The 22,135-nt window shown below is 45.3% G+C and overlaps 1 protein-coding gene across 1 annotated transcript in view; it reads right to left on the bottom strand.

The window, feature by feature from the left end:
- Nucleotides 1-22,135, bottom strand: part of CACNA1E (calcium voltage-gated channel subunit alpha1 E) — a 520,667-nt gene that overhangs the window by 34,604 nt on the left and 463,928 nt on the right. The window contains exons 28-36 of the mRNA XM_020908964.2: nucleotides 17,229-17,240; nucleotides 15,375-15,471; nucleotides 12,791-12,951; nucleotides 11,925-12,062; nucleotides 10,427-10,628; nucleotides 9,241-9,405; nucleotides 8,151-8,261; nucleotides 4,159-4,242; nucleotides 3,316-3,441 (exon numbers count right to left, since the gene is read on the bottom strand). Of these exons, the coding sequence (XP_020764623.2) occupies nucleotides 3,316-3,441; nucleotides 4,159-4,242; nucleotides 8,151-8,261; nucleotides 9,241-9,405; nucleotides 10,427-10,628; nucleotides 11,925-12,062; nucleotides 12,791-12,951; nucleotides 15,375-15,471; nucleotides 17,229-17,240 (1,096 nt within the window). The remainder of the gene's footprint in view (nucleotides 1-3,315; nucleotides 3,442-4,158; nucleotides 4,243-8,150; nucleotides 8,262-9,240; nucleotides 9,406-10,426; nucleotides 10,629-11,924; nucleotides 12,063-12,790; nucleotides 12,952-15,374; nucleotides 15,472-17,228; nucleotides 17,241-22,135) is intronic.

The raw sequence follows: 22,135 nt of genomic DNA on the forward strand, positions 1-22,135 counted from the left end.
AATTTCCTTCCCCACCAAGAATCTTCTCAGACTCAGTAAAGTGTGTGGCCGGGTATCTGAGGGAGAGCTGGGAAAAACTCCTGGGTCTGGTCTTCATCCCACTCTGTATGCAGAATATTAATAATCTGGGCAAATATGACGCCAATTACACAGCGAGCATCCAGCTTTGACTCCCAAGTCCCCGTATGACCCTTCCCACTCCTTCACTCAACACAAGGCTCCTAATGAAGCATCTGGAAGCAGAATGAATTGGCTGAGGGGTCTCAGTCATTGGTCAGTTCCTACAAGGCGCCTTCAGGCTCTGATGAAACATCTTTTTCCAATGTTTAAGCCTGCTGACTTTTCAGCCTGTTTTGTGCAAAATTCCAAAAAGTCTTTCAAAGTGTGGGTGACCACAAAACTCTGCCATGCAGCCCTGTGGCACAACATTCAATCCTGTGCAAGCTACCTGCCACTCTGGGATGACAACACTTTAAAGGTGGAGGTGAAGGGGTGAGTGGAGGAAGAGGCAGGCAGGGAGTTGCCCCTGGTGGCTGGGGGAGGGTGAAGACACAGGGCAGTTCGGTTTGGGGAAAGGGTGGGCACTACAGTTCTAGGGGATCTTGGCGCTGACAATGGACGCCCCTTGTTTTCACCACCCAGGAAGCCTCCCTGGCAGTTCATGTGACTCCGAGGCTTCACTCTCTCGTGTGTGTACAGCGCGACTCCCAGGAGGGCAATTGAAGGCTTCAGACTGCAGGAGCCAGGCAGAGCTTCTCCACGGTGCTAACTAAATGAAGAGTCCTGGGAGACTTTTACAATTTGAATAAAGAACAAACATGAAAATGAAATTGAGAGGTGGTGGGAGAACCCCTTCTCCCATGGACTGCTGATTCTCAAGGTCTGTGAGCAGTGGCTACATCCCACCGGGGCACGTGAAGACACCCTCTGCTGAAAGGAGAGGGCAGGGAGGCAGGTTTCTGGCCTCTTCCCTTCACTTTCTATGTTGTGCTTCCTGCCTTTATTCTGCCTTCCCCATTCCATCATCTCTAGTCCCTGGTACCTCTCTCCCATCCTGATCTCTCTCCTTGTCATGGCATACATTCCAACACAAAATAAGGAAAAGAGGGGCTTCCGTGGTGATCCAGTGGTTCAGACTTTACGCTCCCAATGCAGGGGCGTGGGTTTAATGTCTGGTCAGGGAACTAAGATCCCACATGTGGAGTGGCACAGCCAAAAAATTATTTTCAAAAAGGACTGTAAAATACCTGAAGAAAGTAAAGACACAGCACATTCACAGAACAAAGAATAACAACCTACTTCCGGTCAGAAAATATGCAAACTGGAAGACAGCCGAGTGTCATCGTTAAATTAGGAAAGAAAAAAAAATAAGGGAGAGAGAGAAGCACTGAGAGGAGTCAGTGGTGGGAAATGAGGTGATGCTCAGGGTGAGGGAGGGGGAGGCAGAGACGGGACAATGCTGTCTACACTGTGTGACTCTCTGTTGTGTGTGTGCAGAGGCAGCCTTTGTTAAACCAACTTCAGGAAAACAACTTCTACACTGTGTCCCAGAGCGGCTCCACAAAGGAAACACCCATCCATCACAGTGTTACCTGGAGACAGACACACCTGTCTCCACTTTTCTCTATTCACTGGAATAAGCCAACCATTTGGCCGTCAGTTTTTGACATGCTTTTCTTTGTCCTCAATAGTATACACTTTCACAGAGAATTGGTGATCATGAGGATATGACAGGCTGACGCATATTTCTTAAGAGACTAACAACTGGAACTTGTTGGGCAGGGCTCTACAAAGAGGTTTTAAGAGCATCTTGTGTTTCAAATTCTAAATCCAGCTCCACTCAAGACTCAAATGGTTAAATTCTTGCTAAGGGTTTTGATTTCTCCTCCGTCATTCAGTTTTGGAGAAACAGTTTTCATTGAGGCGAGTGGGAATTATTCATTGTGGGAATTATCATACCAAACAATTATGATGAAGACAATAAAAATGTCAAGGTTGCTCGTGGGAACCTGAACATCCTTACAATTGGTCTCACATTTCAGATGCACAAGAACTTGATGGAGAAGTAAAAGTCATGATGGTGTGGGGTGAAGTCCCTTTTAAATAACGAGATACCATGAATTCACTGACAGGCTCTCTTCAGTTCAGTTTGGAATTAAAATGTACAAATAATTGGACTCCCTGGTGGTCCGATAGTTAAGAATCCACTTAACAACACAGGGGACATGGGTTCAAGCCCTGATTCAGGAAGATTCCACATGTCTTGGAGCAACCAAGCCCATGCACCAGAATTACTAAGCCTGAGCTCCAGAGCCTGAGAGCAGCAATAACTGAAGCCCATGTGTCTAGAGCCTGTGCTTGGCAACAAGGGAAGCCACCGCAATGAGAAGCCCAAGCATCGCAGTGAAGAGTAGCCCCTTCTCTCTACAACTAGAGAAAGCCCGCATACAGCAATCAGCACAAACATCAAATAATACAATTAAAATGTACAAATAATTAAAGAAGGCAATTATTAAATTCATGATTTTTCATTTTGAATCAATTTCATCAGATTTTAAAAATACATTTATTGAAAAACCCTATTTTATGAAGAAAACAGTAAGTTTTTGAATAGCATAAATGCTCCTCAAACTTCAAAAATGAATTATATTTGCTACAGCATGCAAATATTTAAATATGGAAAATTTCTTTTACTGAAAGTCTCTGCCATTTACATGGGTCTCAGGTTTCAAGTTTTAACTTGTTTATTACACATACACCTCTGTACAACCTGATGAGGTCATTCAAAAGATGCTCACCATATTAACCTTGCCCAGATGTCTTATTCATTTGCAGGACGCAGAGGTGGCCATTAGCATGCGATATATTCAGTGGTTCAGGAATTACATACTAATGATGACATGTGTGGGAATGGTATGAATCATCTTGTTATAAAACACAACTCAAGGAGTCCTTTGAAAAACTGTTGGGTGAAATAAAGCCATGGATGAAACTCTGAAAATGCAGAGGATATGTGACTATAGGTGGCTGGCTCTGTCCATGGGTAGGATTGCTCTGGGCATTCTGGAATACTTGGGAGGGAATACACAAGCCCCCTGCCTCAGTGAACAGAGACAATAACTGAGTTTCAAAGTTGGGATGCTTTCTAGAATGAAATCCCAACTAATCAGTCATAAGCTAACCACCTCCTGGCCGAGTTGTATTATAGCTGAGGACTGCTGTGTTTATCTGATGCTTCTGACAAATAGCCATTCCCAGAGGCGAGGGGACCTGTGGAATAATGCTGGGTTGCCCGGAGCTGGTAAGGCCTTTTACCTTAAAGGACTGCACGAAGGTCCACAGTAAAATGCGGATGGTGTAGCCCTGACGCAGCAGCTTGATGAGGCGGGCCGCTCGGAAGAGCTTCAGAAAGCTCATGTTGAAGCCACTGGTGTTCACCAGCTGGTGGACCAGAAGGAAACATATCATTAGTGACATTCGGGTCATTTAGAAAAGTTAAGCACTGGCATTTGTGCATTTATCCCTCATTCAGATCATAAAATAGAACACGAATGGTGTCTTTCATTTTTAACCCCGTCTCCAGCTGGCAGGCCAGAGAGGACCATCTCTCCGAGCCTCCCCAGGCCCACCCTCTATTCCCAGGCAGGAAGGTACAGAAGTTCCCCAGATGGGTGCCCTGAACACAGTTGGCAAAACTGGCCTCCCTGGTCTTCTCTGAGTGGTCCTAACTCTGCACATGAGTGTCAGAGAGCAGACCTCATAATCCCTCTAGAACATGATGGTTTTGTGATGAGCTCTCCAAATTTTGTTTGGGATGAACCATCTCAGGGAAACACTTAAGGTCTAACAACTTTGAGGGCAAAGATCCTGTGCCTAGATTCTTGGTATCTCATGAAGAATCTAGCAGAACACTATGACATGGCCTCTCCTGGGCCCTCTATCCCACTCACCTATTTGAGTGGTGCAAATGGGACCAAACTTCCATGAGATCCAGTGTCATCCAATGTTCCCATTTTCTGGGGAAAGCTCAGGACTGAGAAAGTGAATAGGGGGCTGCACATTGGGTTTGAGGAGTTAAAAATGGACTGAAGGTGCCGAGGATTGCTTTAATGCTACTCCAGGATCGAGCTTAAAGAGAAAGATCGAAGAGCTATTTACCTTGCTGTCCGTCAGAATAATTTCTGTGATACTGCCAATCACGGTGATGAAGTCAAAGATATTCCAGGTGTCTCGGAAATAGTTCTGCCAAGTGAATTTAGCCATGAGCATTGGGGCGGGGAGGGGGCGGGGGGAGAAAAGAAAACAAGGGGGGAAAATGAAGGAAAAAATATCTTTCATGATAGAACTCTTTCACTTGAAATTAAAACTTTTCAATTCCAAGACAAGTTCATTTTAACTTTGGCTTTGGTTTCCTATTTCTAACCAAAAATGCGGTTTCTCCTTCACTAATTTGAGAATTTCTCATTTGGGAAGTAGTTTTATCACTATTTGAAGAGTTTGTTTTTGAAGCTGTCACTAAAAAGCTATACAAAGAACACGGAAGATTTTTTAAAGTAATACTACATAAAAATATGTAAGGAAGTGATTTGTAGCCTAGAACACGTTGACCTCCAAGAAAAGAAAGATCATCATTGTCACCTACAAGACAATAAAATGATTTACAGTATTAGTCTAAGGTTTTCTATAACTTTTAAATTATTTAAATAGTATCATGGGACCCTATAAATACACCATTCTGACTTTCAACTAACAATAAAAAGTCACAGAGATGTCCTAAGTGCCTAAAGATCAAAGATGTGCCAAAAATCTCTTCCTAACCTCACTGAACCTTTTCAAACCAACTTCTGATTGGCAACAGGATGAACGAATTCATCTTTGCCATCTTTCTCGGCTCTGTTACACCTTTCGAGGAGGTGTGACTAAATAAAATATAACGAAGCAGTAATGAGATGAGAAGGTTAAAGGAGACAAAGGAGTAAAGGACCTGGAAAATTCACCAACCAGAAAACGTTCAGCTCTGGAACATTAGAGAAAAGTGGGCTCAGCTCTCATCTCCGGGGCTCAGGTGAACAGAGACCTTGGACTATATTCCTTAAAAGAAACAGAATACCTGGGTCTCCAAAACACTACCCACTTGCCTGTGGGTGGCAGCTCCTATAAGTGACCCTTGGAGCACTGCACAACTATACCCTCTCCCACCCCCATGGCTGGCATTCAAGAGTCCTTACTATACATGCCAGATTCTGTGCCAGACCCTTCCTCAGCATCCTTTCAGTTCATTTATTCCTCCCATGGATGCTCTAAGTAGGTAGTGATAAATACTTCACAAATTACTGAGTGGTAGGGCTGGCATGAAGAGTGGGGAGGGAAATGTGATAGAGAGAAATGGTGTGGGGAGAGAGAAGGTACATTTATGAGTACCTACTCAGGACCAGACGTTTTAGGTATATTCCCTGATTGGACACACACACAGTATCTATGGCTGTACATGGCAGTTCTTGTTATCCTCCTTTAATGCAGGAGAAAACTGAGGCTTGGAAAGGTCTGTCTGATTCAAAAGTCACAGGCACCTGCCAGGCATGTAGATAAACCAGACATCCAGCCTCACAAACTCACTGCTGTGAAGGGTGCCACTCCTTCAGGACTGGGGCCAAGCTGAGTCTCTGAGTTCCTCACATTTCAGGGCTCTCCTGTTCCCAACCTGGGGTGAGCTTCCTAATTCTTAGATGTGAGTGAGCAATAGTCGCTCAGTCATGTCTGATTCTTTGCAACCCCAAGGACTGTAGCCTGCCAGGCTCCTCTGGCCATGGAACTCTCCAGGTAAGAATACTGGAGTGGGTTGCCATTTCCTTCTCCAGGGGATCTTCCTGACCCAGGGATTGAACACGGGTCTCCTGTGTTACATTCTTAGATAGTCCCCATTTATGGGCTAGAATACAAATCTAGGTCTCAGGGGACAGAAGCCCTGGATTCCAGTAGAGGAGGCTTTACAATACAGCATGGTAAAGCCCAGAGGAGTAGAGTATAGACTAGGAGGTTATGGAGGACAAAGTGTGGGCTTCCGAAGCCACACAGACCGGGATCTGAACACAGGCTCTGCCTTTTAATAAACTAATGCAAAGTACTGAATCTTGTTAAGCCCCAGCTCATCCATATAAGAAGAAAATCATAATGCCCAATCTAATAGAGTTCTTATGAAGGTAAAATGAATAATATGTAAAGCTTTCTTCCCTGGTGGCTCAGATGGTAAAGAATCTGCTTGCAATGCGGTAGCCCTGAGTTCAATCCCTGGGTCGGGAAGATCCCCTGGCGAAGGGAATGGCTATCTACTACAGTATTCTTGCTTGGAGAATCCCATGGACAGGAACCTGGTGGGCTACAGTCCATGGGGTTACAAAGAGTCAGACACGACTGAGCGACCAACACTTTCACTTTTCTTTTTCCAGACAACCAATGTATTTTAATTCTGTCCCTTTCTTTCTTCTTCTTCCTTCCTTTTTTATTCCCATTCCACTATCCAATCCTACTGCCTTTTGGTCTGTAACCTTTGAAAAGGAACATCGTTTTTCTGAACTTCAATTTCCTCATTTAAAATAACAAGGCTAGTTTCTGCCATGCCTATTTCAGAGTCATTGCAAAGATCTGACAAAACAGTATATATTAGGGAATTCTGAAAACCTACAGTACCATATCAATGAAAAGACTTATTTGGGGCTAGTGGTGCCTTTTATAGTGTTCAGAATGCTTTTAGACCTTGGATGAAAATATGAGGGTGAGGGTGGGAAGGAGGCAGGCTTTGGGGCTGAATCACCTAGTTAAGCTTATAAGTAGGTATTCAGTATTCCCTATAATTTGACACATAATTGGGGGCTTAAGCACAGACAATATCAATCCAACATGCAAGTAACCAAGATGCGGAGGAAAACTTGTCCTGTTGTTGTTGTATAAGCTTCCCCCGCCCCTTGCTCCCCCTGCCCAGGGCTAGACTGTATTATAAAGGCATCTTTGTGGCTGGCAGTTTACTTTTTGATTTCTCTAAGACTCAAAAGGGAGTCCAACAACCAATAATATACAGCCGCCTGCCATGGGTTCCCTTCAACTCTCCTCCCTACACCATCAAACCAATGACTTTGCAAAGAACCATTAGGAAGCCAGAAGCAACCCCCACCATCAACACTGACAACCGCCAAGCCGAGGTCAGAGTCCCTGCGCAAGCTGCCAGTGGTCAGACTCACATTCAGATAATGAGCTAAGTTTCTCTTCTTGCAGGGGACACCACATACACATATAATTTGAAATGGTAGCTCACACACAAAGTAAGTGTGAAACAGCTTTCAGGTGGGTTTATCTGCATCCCACTGATCTTACTGTAAACATTTGAGCCAAGGGTGGGGGGCGGGTGGCAGAGAGAACTCTCTTGTTTATAGGACACTGAAGCAAAGGGCTAGGTTTGCTTAACACGCTTGATGGCAGATGTAACAATCTGCCAAAACTATAATTAGCAGTTGAAAAAAAGTAAAGGGAAGACTCCTGCCAGAAAAACTCATCCCAATGCTCCCCAAATTCCCGAACGCCCACCTCTCTCTCTCTCTCACAGACACATTAAAGGTCACTAGTCTTTGTAAGCTTTAGTACGAAACATTTATTTTTGTTGGCAAGAGTTATTCTTCACGTAATTAAAGGGAGGAGGACAATTACATATTAATAAAATCTATAATTTTCTATGTTGGAGGCTAAGAGGGACAGATATCTTCCCATTGGAGTTATAAGAGTTTAAACCTTCCATCAATAAATAAGCACTCGGGTTTACTAGTCCAATCCTTGCTTGGCTCCTCAACAGGTAAACCTTGCTAAGTTCCAGTAAGACCTAATGATCGTGGCCCCTTGACCACTGATAGAATTTGAGAGGAACAGAGCTGAGGTCTATCTGAGGGCTCTGGTTCCCTTTGCCTTTTCTCCTGACACCCTCACACAGCATCTTGTCTCTATGGCCGTTTATTGAGCAGCCCAAACAAACTCACAGTTAGGTGGGTGGGTGTGTGAACCATTTCTGGAATAGCAGTGACCACCCCTCCCTTCCAACAGAGGCTGGAATGAACCCAAAGAGAGGGGAAGACACGCATGAGGGCAGGATCAATCCCATGACATACCAAGAAGCCAAACGCAATGATCTTCAGGACACATTCCAGGGAAAACACCATGGTGAAGGCGATGTTTAGGTACTTCAGGGCCAGCTCATAGGTGCAGGGAGCAGAGTAGTACTGCCAGGAGGAGAAAACAGGAAAGGTGAGAGGCATATCCAGGTCACAGAGGTTGGCCATCTGGCATCCCTGCCCTAGGGGGACATTCTGGTGCATGATGTAGAAGGAAAGACTGTCATCTAGGGCTAGAGAGAAGTACACATCCTATGTAGCAAAACAAAACAGAGAGGAGCACAAATCTTATTAGCAAAATGGCCAGTCTTCCTAAAACTGAAGGAGAGAAGGGCAGAAACATCTGCTAGAGTTAGTTACTTTACCATTTAGTATTAAACAACATCAAACCTCTTCTGACTCTTAGAACTCCGCAATCACCCACATCTGACATTTCCACCCTCATCTGCATCTGACTGCCGTCATCAACCTTTGCTTTCAGAGTTCCATGACTGCTGCTATGTATTTCACTGCCTTTTACCCCAAGGGCCTAGAGGCTGGGGTGCTGATGAAGACAAGATCAGAGAGAGATTCCACGACGGAAAAGTAGGTAAGGAGGCAACAGACTGGCAAGTCATTTTTTTTTTCTTTTTCTTTTATTTTTTTTGGCCATGGCACATAGTGGGTGGCATCCCAGTTCCCAGAGCAGGGACTGAACCTGTGGCCCCTGTGACAGAAGTGAGGAGTCTGAACCACTGGACTGCCAGAGAGTTCCCCATCTTGAAATTTTTTTTAACTTTTTAATTGTGGCAAAAGTCACATCATACAAAGCACACTATTTTAGCCGTATTTAACTGTACAGTTCAGTGGTACTAAACACATTCATGCTGTTGTACAAACCTCACCATTACCCAGCTTCCGAATTTTTCACCTTCCTAAACAGAAACTCTGTTCCCATTAAACACCAAGTCCCCATTCGTCCTCCCTACCTCCCCCTCACCCCCCTGGAGGGTTTCTCAGTGTCTTGGGCACACACACAAGTGCCCTGTGAGGGGGCAGTCGCCGAGGCTCAGCTCGCCCCAGCGCCTCCCAGCCACCACCCTCTCACCTTCATCATCAGCACGACGGTGTTCAGGGCGATCATGGCCATGATGGTGTACTCAAAGGATGGAGACACCACGAAGTGCCAGACGCGGTACTGGAAGGTGTGCCTGTTCTGGGGCATGTAGCGGGTGAGCGGTTTGGCGCTGATGGCGAAGTCGATGCACGCTCTCTGTGGGAGGGTCACACTGGTTAGTCAGGCTCAGATCCCCCAAACCTCGCACCCCGGGGGGCTCTCTGTTAGATGCTTAGGAGAAGAGGACAGTGTAGGAGAAGAGGCAAGGACTGGACAAGCAGAGGTGAAAGTACAAAAGAAATTATTTGGACAAAGCTACAGGTGGGATGTCACCTTAAAGGAAAACACAGAACCAGAAGGGTCTGTCCCATACAGGAAGGACTTAATGGTTATCATCGATTATGGTGGTCTCTTACACAGCACATGGCTGAGATGACTGGGCAGGAAACTGTTCCTGGTGCCTGCAGTCGGAAGTAAATATCTATCTTCCTGTGCATTCCCACAGCACTTTCTTTGCTTTTGTCTTATAGATTCTTAACGATTTCTAGTGCAGTTCCAGGATAAAAACAATGAACTCGACAATGTGCCAGAACCACACTTGTTACTACAAAAGCAGTAATAAGTAAGACTTGTTCCCTACCCTTACAGCAAATACGTACCATTGAGGGGCACTGCCAGGGAAGCGGATGTCTTAATGTTATAATGCTGGCACACGTCTCTAGACTACGTGCTGCATAAAAGTAAGGACTGCCTCTTACAGAGATCCCTTCCAGGTCTCTGTGCCTCATGAAAGTGAGTGTTAGTCATGTCTCTTTGCAACCCCATGGACTATAGCCTGCCAGGCTCCTCTGTCCATTGGATTCTCCAGGCAAGAATACTGGAGTGGGTTGCCATGCCCTCCTCCAGGGGATCTTCCCAACCCAGGGATTGAACTCGGGTCTCCCCCGTTGCAGGCAGATTCTTTACCATCTGAGCCACCCATTCCTATGCCCTATTCTCGGGCTTTAAACACAGTAGATGCTCCAAAGACATTTATTTGATGACCAACTACAACATTTTCCCCCAATTCTCTAATTCATAAGAGAGTGGAGAACATTCTGTCTTCCTCCTAACACTGCTGGTCTGACAGTCCTTTCTGGATCCCCCACTGCCCCACACTCCAGACCCCTTGCTTCACCTCGTTCTTCTCCAGGCTGCACTCCTCCATCATCTTGTCCCCTTGCTCCTGGAAGGTGATGATGATGAGAGCCACAAAGATGTTGACAAAGAAGAAAGGGAAGACCACAAAGTAGACCACGTAAAAGATGGACATTTCCATCCGGTTGCTGCGGCTCGGGCCTCGGTCTTCCTCTGTTACATCGACCGAGTGCTGCAAGACTCTGGGGACAGAAAGAGGAAGCAGGCATGGTGGAGGTGGTCTTGCCAGCTGCTCTGACTCAAGGCTTCGTTAGCTGATGTACCCCCCTATTATATATATACTCTTAAGGAATTTTTTTTTTTTTTTGATGTGGACCGTTTTTAAAGTCTTCATTGAATTCGTTACAATACTGCTTCTGTTTAATGTTTCGGTTTTTTGGCCACAACGCTTGTGGGTTCTTAATTCCCCAACCAGGGACTGAACCCACTCATGCTGCATTGGAAGGAAAAGTCTTAACCACTGGATCATGAGGGAAGTCCCCTGCATTTTCTTATTTGACTCTTTAAACTTCAAGGATCCTCCATGAATTCGGGCTCCACAACCAAGCTGGTGGAGATCTGGTGACCCCCAAGCCACTGCTATCTCTAGCCCCTGTGCCACCATGGATCCAACTCCTAAGCACCAGAGTGACATTATGTTATAGGTGAGGTTGTTATAAAATACCAGGAGACTCCTGAATTCCCCTTTGGTATTTTGCTGCCAAAAGAGTACACTGCCACCAGAAAGCGGTGTCTTGGTAGTTGCCAAGTCTCTGAAAAAAATCAGCCTGCAGCTATGTGCTAAGTCACTTCAGTCATATTCGACTGACTCTTTGCGACCCTATGACTGCAGGGTCCTTTGACCCTATGATTGCCAGGCTCCTTTGTCCATGGGATTCTCCAGGCAAGAATACTGGAGTGGGTTGCCATTTCCTTCTCCAGAGGATCTTCCCAACCCAGGGATCAAACCAGTGTCTCTGATGTCTCCTGTATTGGCAGGTGGGTTCTTTACCACTAGCGCCATGAGCAGCATAAAAAAACTGCATTCTGTTACTTTTGCCATATAAGGTATGATCACAGAAAGTGTCCCTGGGTTCTGCCAGCTCATCCTTAACCCTCAACCCTCTCTCATGTCCAGGGTCAAGCTGGATGATAAATGTGTCTAAAACAGTCCTCAGGGACTCTCCTAAGGTGTGGAGAGCTGTTCAAAGTTCATTTGTTCTGTAAGAGTCAGATGGTTCCACTCAACTCCTCGATAATCAGCTAAAACATGAAGTGCACCAGATACTTCCCTGACTTCATCAGATCCGGCTTGATTCCTATATGAAGGATCTTCATTCTTCCTCTCTCCTGCCTGTCTCACCTACTCATGACCACTTACCTTCCTTGGTACAATCCCAAAGGGTTAGCCTTGTTCATCTTAAATCAACTTCTCAAGGCAAACACATGGTCCCAGCCCAGCTTACAGACAAGCATGCCAAGTCAATCCCATCACTCACTGAGGCCATCCTTCTCCTGTGGAGACGGTGAAGAGGGTCAGCAGAGCCCAGATGATGTTGTCATAATGGAATTCATGGCGCTTCCACTCTCGGCCTTTCACCTCCATCTTGTTTTTTTCATGATCTACATAGTTGCCTCTAAAACCAGAGCAGAAATGAACCAGAACCTTGTCACTATAGCTCACAGAAGAGCAAAGAAATTCTAGGGACTACAATAACAAACCCTAGTAATCATTGAATTATTGGCATTCAAATGCAAGGAAGGAAGGATTTTATTATGACAGTATATTATCATGGAACAAAAATGAGATTTTGTGTCCAACAGCAGACATGAAGATTAAATCTTAATCCTTTCACTAGTTGCTGGGTGAAAGTGAAAGTTGCTCAGTCATGTCTGACTCTTTGCGACCCCATGGACTGTATGGAATTCTCTAGGCCAGAATACTGGAGTGGGTAGCCTTTCCCTTCTCCAGGGGATCTTACCAACCCAGGGATCAAACCCAGGTCTCCTGCATTGCAGGTGGATTCTTTACCAGTTAAGTCACAAGGGAAGCCCAGTTGCTGGGTAATTTTGAGCAACTTAAACTTTCTGTGCTTCAACTTCCACATCTATAATGTGCAAAGAAGACCTATTTCAGAAGGTCATGAGAAAGATTTAAAATTTAAACCTGATGTGAAATGTCCATGCCTGACACAAAATATGTACTCAATCAAAATGTAGCAACTTCATATTTTGACTTTTTTCCCCCCAAAGTGGAATGGATTTAAGTAAGAGAGAAAGAAATGACCTATCTATAAAGGGAGGAGTGGACCTTATCAAAACACATTTTAGCAGAAAGTGAGTGGTACGTGCCGGTGGCACTTACATGCACTCCTTCTCTGTGTCCTTGGAACTGTCCGTGCAGTAGAAGAATTTGCCCTTGAAAAGCTGAACTGCGATGACAGCAAAGATGAACATGAAGAGCTTATAGACAATGAGTATGTTGAAGACGTTTTTCAAGGAGGTGACCACACAGTCGAAGACAGCCTGAGAACAGGAAAAAAGAGCCCTGGTGTGTGAGTCACTGGAATGGCCTGTGGATCTGCCTACAGCTGAATGGGACCCACACAACTGGTGCTCGGAGAAGGTGCCCCAGAAGATACCACCCTACTAAGAAGCGACACTCATAGGATTCAGACCTGGCCTCTAAACTGGTCATGACTACAGGAACCTACCACTTGGGAGGGGAACACATGCTCTGAATCTGAAAGGAAACCCGAAGCAGAAGAGACCAGATGGTAGCAGGCAGTGGAGGGAGTCCTCTGTGGAATTCCATTACGTGCACTTCACTTAGTGTGAAACAGAAATGTATTGCAGAAAAGGGATCCTCGAAATCACTTAGCCTGTTTTAGGCATTCAATAGGCTAAATGATTTCAAGGATCACTTTTCTGCAATACATTAAATAGCTTATCTATAAACCTCATTTATTTGGGGCACATTCTTAGATTTGATTTGTATATTGAATATGTATCATTTTTCTCTTTGCCATTCTAAATGGAGCGGGGAGTGATAATAAACTATCATCTGTGTTCATTTTAATGATACTCTGTAATAAGTTCATATATTTACCCCCAAGTGCATTCCACACTTCACATAAAGGTTCTCTAGTTAAAAGCCAGCTGTGCTGGGGATAAAGATTCAGCAGGTCATGTGGGAAGGGATGAGACCTGCCCTCTTAGAGACAGGAGGACTGGAGGACAGAACCAGAAACTTGCACTTCAGTTCAAGGCACTGAATCTCCCTCTGGAGAATCCCTTCCAGGCCCTACGCCATGAAGAGCTACATGGGAATTCAACGTATTTCAAACCATTTTGGGGTTGTTTTCTAGGTTTGTAGGTTTGGCGCACTGGCGAGTCTGCCCCACAGTGGCGCTGCGTTTGAGCGGCTGCCTCTTCACAGTGCTGGGCGAACACTGCTGGTTTAATTAGTTCAGCACTGCAGGGAATGTGAGCGACATGCAGCCTCATGGAATTATCAGATCCACCTACATTTCCCTCAGGTTATGGAACTGCAGAGCGAGGAGCCAGCCCTTCCTAATTAATTGGAATTAGGCAAGGTTGGGGGCGCCTTCTCCAGCCTGGTGAGTAATATCATCCGCCCGTCTGAGCTCTTCTCTGGACCCCAGCATAGCTCAGAGGAGATGAGACCAGTGGACCTGGGCTGTGGCTAACGACAGTGGTTGTCAGGCCGCAGGGCTCCTGGCCATATTTTGCTGGGGGTGCGGCAGAAAGGAATGAATGTTCACGGGTGCTGAGCCAGGCCAGGCCCTGTGCTGGGCCCATCGCCATGGGAGATGCCTCATCCAGGAGGGGAGGCTGGGCACTTGAGGAGCAAAGCAGGCAGGGAGGACGCCTCCTGTGGGGCATGAGCACCTCTCCTCAGGAACCCACTCAAGTGGCCAGGGCCCTGGGCTCTGAGAGGAGCCATGTCTCAGCCAGTTAGGGGTCTTTCAAAAGAGACCCTCCTGTGATCCTAAGCCTCCGATCAACCTGGTTGGCTTACCATCCCCCTGCAGAGCCAGAGGGCTGAAAGGGAAGCAGCTGGGGTGGTGGTGGGGGGGGACTGGTGGGGAATATTAGAGGTGATGTAAACTCAATGGGACAGAGGAATGGGGAGCATAGGGGTCCCAGGTTCCCTGCCCAGTGCTGACTGGCTCTCATTCACAGGAATTCAGGGAGGAAGAACTTCTATCCCATGGGGCTTTAGCTACCGTAACAGCAACGGATGTGTGTGGGAGAGATGGGTTCCATATGCCAGCAACATGACAGCAGGAAAGCCTCAGGGAAGGAGCTTAGGACAGGCCAGCAGGTGAGGGGGCAGGGCAACCCAGACTGAGACCTATGCAGACACAGGTCTTGGCAATAGGGAGAACTTAGCTGTGGAAGCTCACTTCCCCATTTCTTCTCTGCTGGTGCCGAAAATGACTGTCCTTGGGCAAGTTATTGACCTATTCATGCCTCAAAAATATGAAGCATCAACGCTAGAAGGTCCTTTCTTTCTCTAGAATCACGAGGAAAAAAACCATCCCAGGTTACTTTGTCCAACCAAGTACACAGACCATGACATGCAGGGCTCTTGCGGCTTCCACTCTGGTGTCTGGGCCACCTTAACCACACAGGAGGCCCCAGGACAAAGCTATGACTTTGTCTTCCTATGACTTGCCACAGTGGGTAGAAAATACCTCCTAGAGCTGGAGTCAAGGGGTGAAAGCCTCCTTAGAGAGTTCTTGGGACGTTGGTTATTTTCCTTTGAGACTAAGATCCTTGGTTTTAGCAGACAAAAAGAATCCTAGTCCTCACGTGAGCAACAGGGATATTTCCAGAAATAATTCTCCAAAAGCAGGCCAATAGTGGCTAGAGAGGAAAAATGGACAAAGGGGAAGTGAAGGGAAGAAACTGGAGAATGTCACCTTGAGCTTGGGCAGGCGCTTGATGGTCTTCAGCGGCCTCAGGACACGGAGAACCCTCAGGGACTTGATGGTCTTGATGTCCCGGCCCTTATTGGTTCTGCAGAGAAGCCCCGGGGAATCACAGGACAGGGAAGAATTAAAGAGATGGTCACACTACTGCATTGACACAGCAGGGGGAAAGGGGAGAGAAGTGGGCAAGAGGCTAGAAATTGGGTCAGAGTAGACTCCATCAGGGAGACCCCCAAGAAACAAGCTCTGGGAAAACTTCCCAATCACTCCCCAGGGTGTACACACTCATATGCATGCACACCCATGCATGCATGTACACCCACACACCCATGTATACTCATGCAGAGGGAGACACAGGGTCACCACAGAGGCACCCATGCACACATGGTAATCAACACTTCTCCCCCTCCCAACAGCCAGAGCCGTGCTGCTCATGACCGTACTGGCCAAATGGAAATGGATGATCCATCAAATAGGGAACAGGGCCATAGCCCACTGTGGATGGGCACTGTGCCGAGCCTGGGGAGTCTTCAGCAGAAAGCTCTCTAATAACATTGGGTTGACCAGAAAGTTCATTTGGGTTTTTCTATGACATCTTAATGGAAATACCCAAACAAACTTTTTTGGCTAACCTAATACTTGAATTGAATAGGGAGCCCCAGTTGAGAGCAAGTCTCATCAGAAGATTCAACCTAGTCCTTTCTTTTGGTTTTAGGTTGGTCACCTCTGCACAGTTCCAGGGAGAGGAGGGTGAGGAGGGCTGGTGGGGACATGATGCCCTTGTTGTGCTAGGCTGCCTGCTCCAGAGACAGCATGTCATGCAGGCTTCCAGCCAGGACCTTGGCTCACAACCCCATTATCTCTGTGCAGCTGGCTCTTCCTGCAGTCCTTCCCATTTCAAGCCCTCTGCATCCAGCACAAACTGTGGACAGCCTACAGTTGGGGGAGGCCCAAACTGCAGCCCCCACCCACCTTTATCCTTGCCTTACAGCTAATGACCCTACCCCTTCAGCCTCTCAAAAGTGTTTGCTCCTAGTAGACAAAATACATCTATTTTTAGGAAGGAAATGAATAAGTCAACCTGCATTTCTCTCTCCACCCCACTCATCCCCTGAGATCTTAGCATTCAAGTCAAACAAGTGCAATTTGTAAAATACACAGATGGTAGGAAATGAGACTCTAAATAGTGAGCTCAGGCTCTGGTTCTTCCCTCACACTGGCCCAGATTACCATGACACCAACAATCAGAAGAAATGGGATCCATCTAGAACATCAGATGGAAACTCCAAGGCTTCTGCCTGTTTTCCACCCTGTCTTCCCTGACATACTCATCCTCCTGAACAGGAAGATCAAAGGCCATCTATTCTTTCATACAAGGCAAGGTAGGAAGACATTTAATGGAATACTGACTGGCTAGAATGTATATTTTGAGACCCTCTTAAATGGTTATAATCCATGACCTATAAATCACTTTTACTCAACTGTAGATTTGAATGTAGATAACTCAAAAGTATCGCATTGATATCAATGGCCTTTTGCATCTATAGACTTTGTCTATTTTATAAACTCTTTTACTTTGTTAGGTTGGTCGATCTACCTATCTAAAAAGGCAACATATAAGCCCAAATACACATCCAAACCAGTAAGAATGGTTATTTCCCAAGAAAGCTTTGTGACTCCCAGTTTTGGTTTTCTTAGATATCAATGAAAACACACCACTCACATAAACTCACCACTGCTTTCTCAGTGAGTCAGCTCCTTACCTCCCAATCACACATTCTCCCTCCTCCACCCCACTCCCTGTATTTTTTCATTTCAAAGAAAACTGAAGAAAAAAATATTTACCCCAAAGCATTCCTATGGAGGATCCAAGCAGAAAGCAGTTAAAAAAAAAAAAGAGGGGAGGGGATGGAGAGAAGGGAGACAGTCAGTAAACTTCAGGGAGAAAGGAGAATTTAGGGTGATGGGAAATTGGAGCAGTCCAGACCCGGGTGATCCCGCTTACAGCCTTGGCACTTGCAGAGTCCACACGCTTTGTGGAAGGAAGGGCCAGCTCACCGTGGTGGTGGAAGGAAGGGCCAGCTCACCGTGGCTCCAGACCCACCCTTCTACCCTGGGAAGGCCAAGACCCTCTGCAGGCATTAGTGACGCTGCCTCTAACTAGATGGCATTCCCCAAGTTGTACGTTATTCCATGGAGCCTTGCTGAACTGAAGTTTTCTAAATGTAGGCTTTCACTTCCTCTTCCTTAGTAGTCTTCAGTCAAACTCTGTTTCCAGTGAATGTATAAGATGTCAGACCAGAGGAAAAATGCCTACTCTGGGCCAGAAACTATGTCTTGGGAAAGGTGTTTCAAGGCATCATGGCATATTTATGTTTATGAAGGATTTCATTTGGAGAGGGACAGGCAATGTCTAGGAGAAGGCTACTGTGACATCTCTCAAAAGCACAGAAGGGCCACATCACAAATCCACCTTGAATTATAGGGGAAGGTACTGTCTATCAAGGTCCTGATGTCACACACAGAGATGCCTTTTGATAAATTAAATGACCACCTGTCCTTTGTGAGCTATTTACTATGCAGCTGGAAGACAAATCACCCCTGCTCTAGGGGTGGGGTTTAACAATGACACAAATAAAGATGAAGAGCATGAATATAAAACATATGAGATATGAGGACTAGCTTTAATATTTATTCTTGGCCAGACTCAGTGTTAAGCACTTTTAGTGCAACTCTTTATTTGGACATCCTAATCACTTTAGCACAAAGGTATTATCGTCTCTGTTTCACAGATGAGATGCTGAGAGGTTGAGTGCCCAGCACTGGCAGGGTGAGCTAGGACTTGAACCCAAGTCTGCATGATGTTCAGAGTTCTTGCTCTGCACCACTAGCTTCTGTGCCAGCAGGTTTCAGTTCCAGGCTCTGTCAAATGGCTCACCAAATTCTAGAGCTGGAAGAGATCCCTAAAATCCTCTTAACTGCAAACAAAACTGCAGCCTGGGGAAGATGTGCCTTGCATAAGATCTCAGTGAGTAAGCCCCAGCGCCACGGGTGAACAGGCCTGCTGCTATGGAGAAGTGCCTAGAATTCAGCCTTTGCTTCTTGGTTGACAGTTTGCTCTGAAGGGTACTTTTTCGACCTTTAATTTTTTTTATGTAACATAAACCTATGTTACACCACCATATGCCACAAGCAAAGACTTCTAGTGACAATTTTATTCAGGGAATGGCCCCATATTGGAAAGTATATTACTTTTCACTGTAAATGTCAAATGAATGGTTGTTTGAGAATTAAACCTCAAGGCCTTATAAACCTATATCTCTCACGTGATAATCTCCAAATTCTCAGAAGGCAGAGGTAATGTCTTCTCCTGAGTTGTAAGTGTCTTCTCATGCATGAGACTGGACATGTGGTAGGTCAGCCAAATATACCTCTATCCACTCATATGACAGCACTGATGGAGTCCTTAACAAACATCTGGCAGTATCCTAAGTACTGGCTACACAGTTGTGAACAAAACAAATGAGGTCCCTACCCTCTTGGAGTTCACCTAATCTAGGAAGGAAGACAAGTCTCAAATAAACAAGCAAGCAAATGAAGGTAAAACTGCAAGCTAAATGCTGTGGGGAAAATAGAATCATTTGATTGAAAATTCTACCAAAACAACTACATGGGTCACCATCTCTTTGCTAGGCTGCATGCATCTTGAGGAAAAGCTAAAGGAGAATCTCCCATATCCCTGAAATGAGACAAGAGTCAGATCAATGGATGGGCAAGTGGTCCAGGCTTTCATCTTCCTCTTAGCTCAGGACTTGAACCCCAAGAACTTTAGATCCCATAGAGTCTAAACGGGCTCATTCTCACAGATACCCATCATATGAAGGAAGGTTCAATAATTTTTGTTCCTCTCGCACACTCAGATAAAGGGCAGAATTTGCTGTCTACAACTAATACTGTCCCAAGATCTTAGTAAAATATCGTGCTATGGAACAGAGGGGCTCGCTGAACAGCGTGCTTGTTTGTCCCTTGTTTTGGGAAGTGGAATTCTTCGACGGTGCACTCTGATCTTAACAGCTGACTGTGACTGCCCAAGTCCTGGCTGGAGGACTATTTGTCCCATTCTGACTCCCACAAAGTGGAGCCAGGGCTAGTAACTAGACACAAGCAAAAGTAAAATGAAGATTAGTCATTGCTCTGCACATCTTTCACACAGGTCTCTCACTGCAGAGGAGCCACTGAAAAGCTATGCTCTTGAGTGGCTGTGAAAAAGCACGCTTGTGTTCTCAGTTTTGTTAAGATACACTCCAGAATAGTTTGAAAATTTTCATTGAATGAAAGGGATACTTGCTAATGAAGCCACAAAGTCAGGAAAAGTGTCAATTTACACATGGGCCAGGCCAAACGGCCTCTCCCAAATCCCTGCATAGAAGAATCATTTAAGCCATTATCCAAGTCAACAAGATTGCAAGGGACGGTTTTATCAAACTAAGAGGACAACTTCTTCAAGTACTTCAACTGAGGCACATTGTTTTAGAAAAAAATTCATGAGTTTTTTACAGATCATCTAAATATAATCATTTGATAACACTTTGCTAGTCTTTGCTACTAGATGCATAATCAGAATTTTTTTTTTACACTGCCTAGCTAATTAGTGAAATTTTCTCAGTTTTAAAAATTGACTCTAATCTGAGGATAATTTCATATGTGAGGACGTACCGGCTCCACTTTAATAGGGGCTCAGTTGGGCTCCCCATTTCCCCATTTACTATATTTCCTACTTATTTGTTAAGTTCTTGGCTGCTCTCCAGAAAATAACTGCCACGTTTCTCTTTTGTCTCATCAGTAAAAGATGAGAATTTTCCAGCTCAACTGTCAAGCTGCCCTCCAGATTTTCCATGTGTAATCACTCATCATTCACCGTAATCTTGCTTTTCAGCTTCACCGCCCCGCGCACCCCCCACCTCATACTTTCTCAAAGGACTTAAATTGATTTCTGCTAGGAACTGACTCTTCTTTCATAGGAGGGTGCTTGGGGGTGGGAGAGAGAGCCAGGACACCAGGTTCTGAAGAGCCCCTCCCTCTTTTAAGTGGAATGGTCCTCTGCCCTCCCCTGAGCCCAGCAGGGAACAGTAATGGGATTTTAAGGAATCTCTTGCATTAGGGGAATGGACAGGGTACTGGAATGTAAGGGGGCCAATGGGTTATGCTGTGAAAAGCCTTGAGCCTTGCTAAAGTGTCTGGCCTATTATTACGTAGTCAATAATAACTCCTAACTAATATAATACAAAGTATTTGGCACTATACTGGACACAATATATTTTACCTTACTTAATTCTCACAAGATCAAAATAGTTATTTTTAATTTCTACTTACAGATGAGTAAGTAGAAGTTCAGAGAGCAAAGGTGGGTTAATAATTAATAACACTAAGTTTATTTAACACCTGACTCTGAAACCTAGGCTTTTATTTACGGTGTTAACGATTTATGATGTTACAATCCTTTTCACATAGGAACCAATGGAGGGTTTTAACCAAAGAAGGAAACAGCAAAAGAAACCAGTAGTTCATGAGCTCAAATATTGAGCTGTCTATCCTAGTATCCTTCATCAGTATAGGGCCTGTGAGGGTTCATGGGAAGAAAAAGATACAGATGAAACAGCAAGATGGACAAGGTCAGGAATGCTTTCTCCATCTGGTCCACCAGGTTTTGTCTGTTTCCAGGCAGAGACAGAGGATCCGTGTGAGGAGGAGAAATCCATACCAAGCCACCACTCTGACTTTACAGAGGCTAATGGCTTGGAATGAAGTAGAACTACTTAGAACTACCTTCTAAGAGGTAGAAGGGAGCTTAATATAATGCAGAAAGCCCTGAACTCGAAATCAAAATTTATCAGTTGTTTATGAATTGGTTTTGCTATTATTACTCAAATGAGTCAAACTAGTCAAACCTCAGGCAATTCATTTCTCAACTGTGAAATAGGACTGTAAAGTGACAAATGAAATAAAAAGTGTGAAAGCACTTCAAAAATTCTAAAGCCCCATGGAAGTGAGGAAGCAGCTGCCCCTTCACACTGGCCACTCCTGCCTCTGGAAACAGGACTCTCTAGTACTCAAGGGCAAGGCTAGGTCCTCTACGTGAGGCATCTAAATCCAGCACTTTGACCTTGTCACTGACCAGCTACTGCCATTTGGAGATTATTTTCCTTCCTGACCCATACCTCAGCATCTCTTGGGATCACCCAGGGGCTCTAAATCCTCTGGGACTCTGTCATCTTTCTTTGTTCTGTGAGCAGAGCACTAGCTCTACGCTAAGTGGTTAGTGTATAACTCTTTTCTTCTGGCATATGGACCTCAATGAGCTCCATGTGCACACAGGTTATTGCCCTTTGCAAACTTTCTCCTTTGCAAAACACCAGCACTGTACTCTCAATGGAAGGTGTTTCTGTCTAAGCACTGGGAAGCAGCAAGAGATAGCAAAGCATCTAACTGTGTGTGTATTAGGTCATTTCAGTCATGTCTGACTCTTGTGACCCCATGGTCTGTAGCCCAGCAGGCTCCTCTGTCCATGGGATTTTCCAGGCAAGATACTGGAGTGAGTTGACATGCCTTCCTCCAGGGGATCTTCCTGATCCAGGGATTAAACCCACTTCTCTGATGTCTCTTGTATTGGCAGGTGGGTTCTTTACCACTAGCACCACCAAAGGCTTGCCTAGTGATTTTGTTATTCATTCTGATGAACAGTGGCCTGATCT

Source organism: Odocoileus virginianus, chromosome 11 (genome assembly GCF_023699985.2).
Source record: "Odocoileus virginianus isolate 20LAN1187 ecotype Illinois chromosome 11, Ovbor_1.2, whole genome shotgun sequence".
Classification (NCBI taxonomy): Eukaryota; Metazoa; Chordata; class Mammalia; order Artiodactyla; family Cervidae; genus Odocoileus; species Odocoileus virginianus.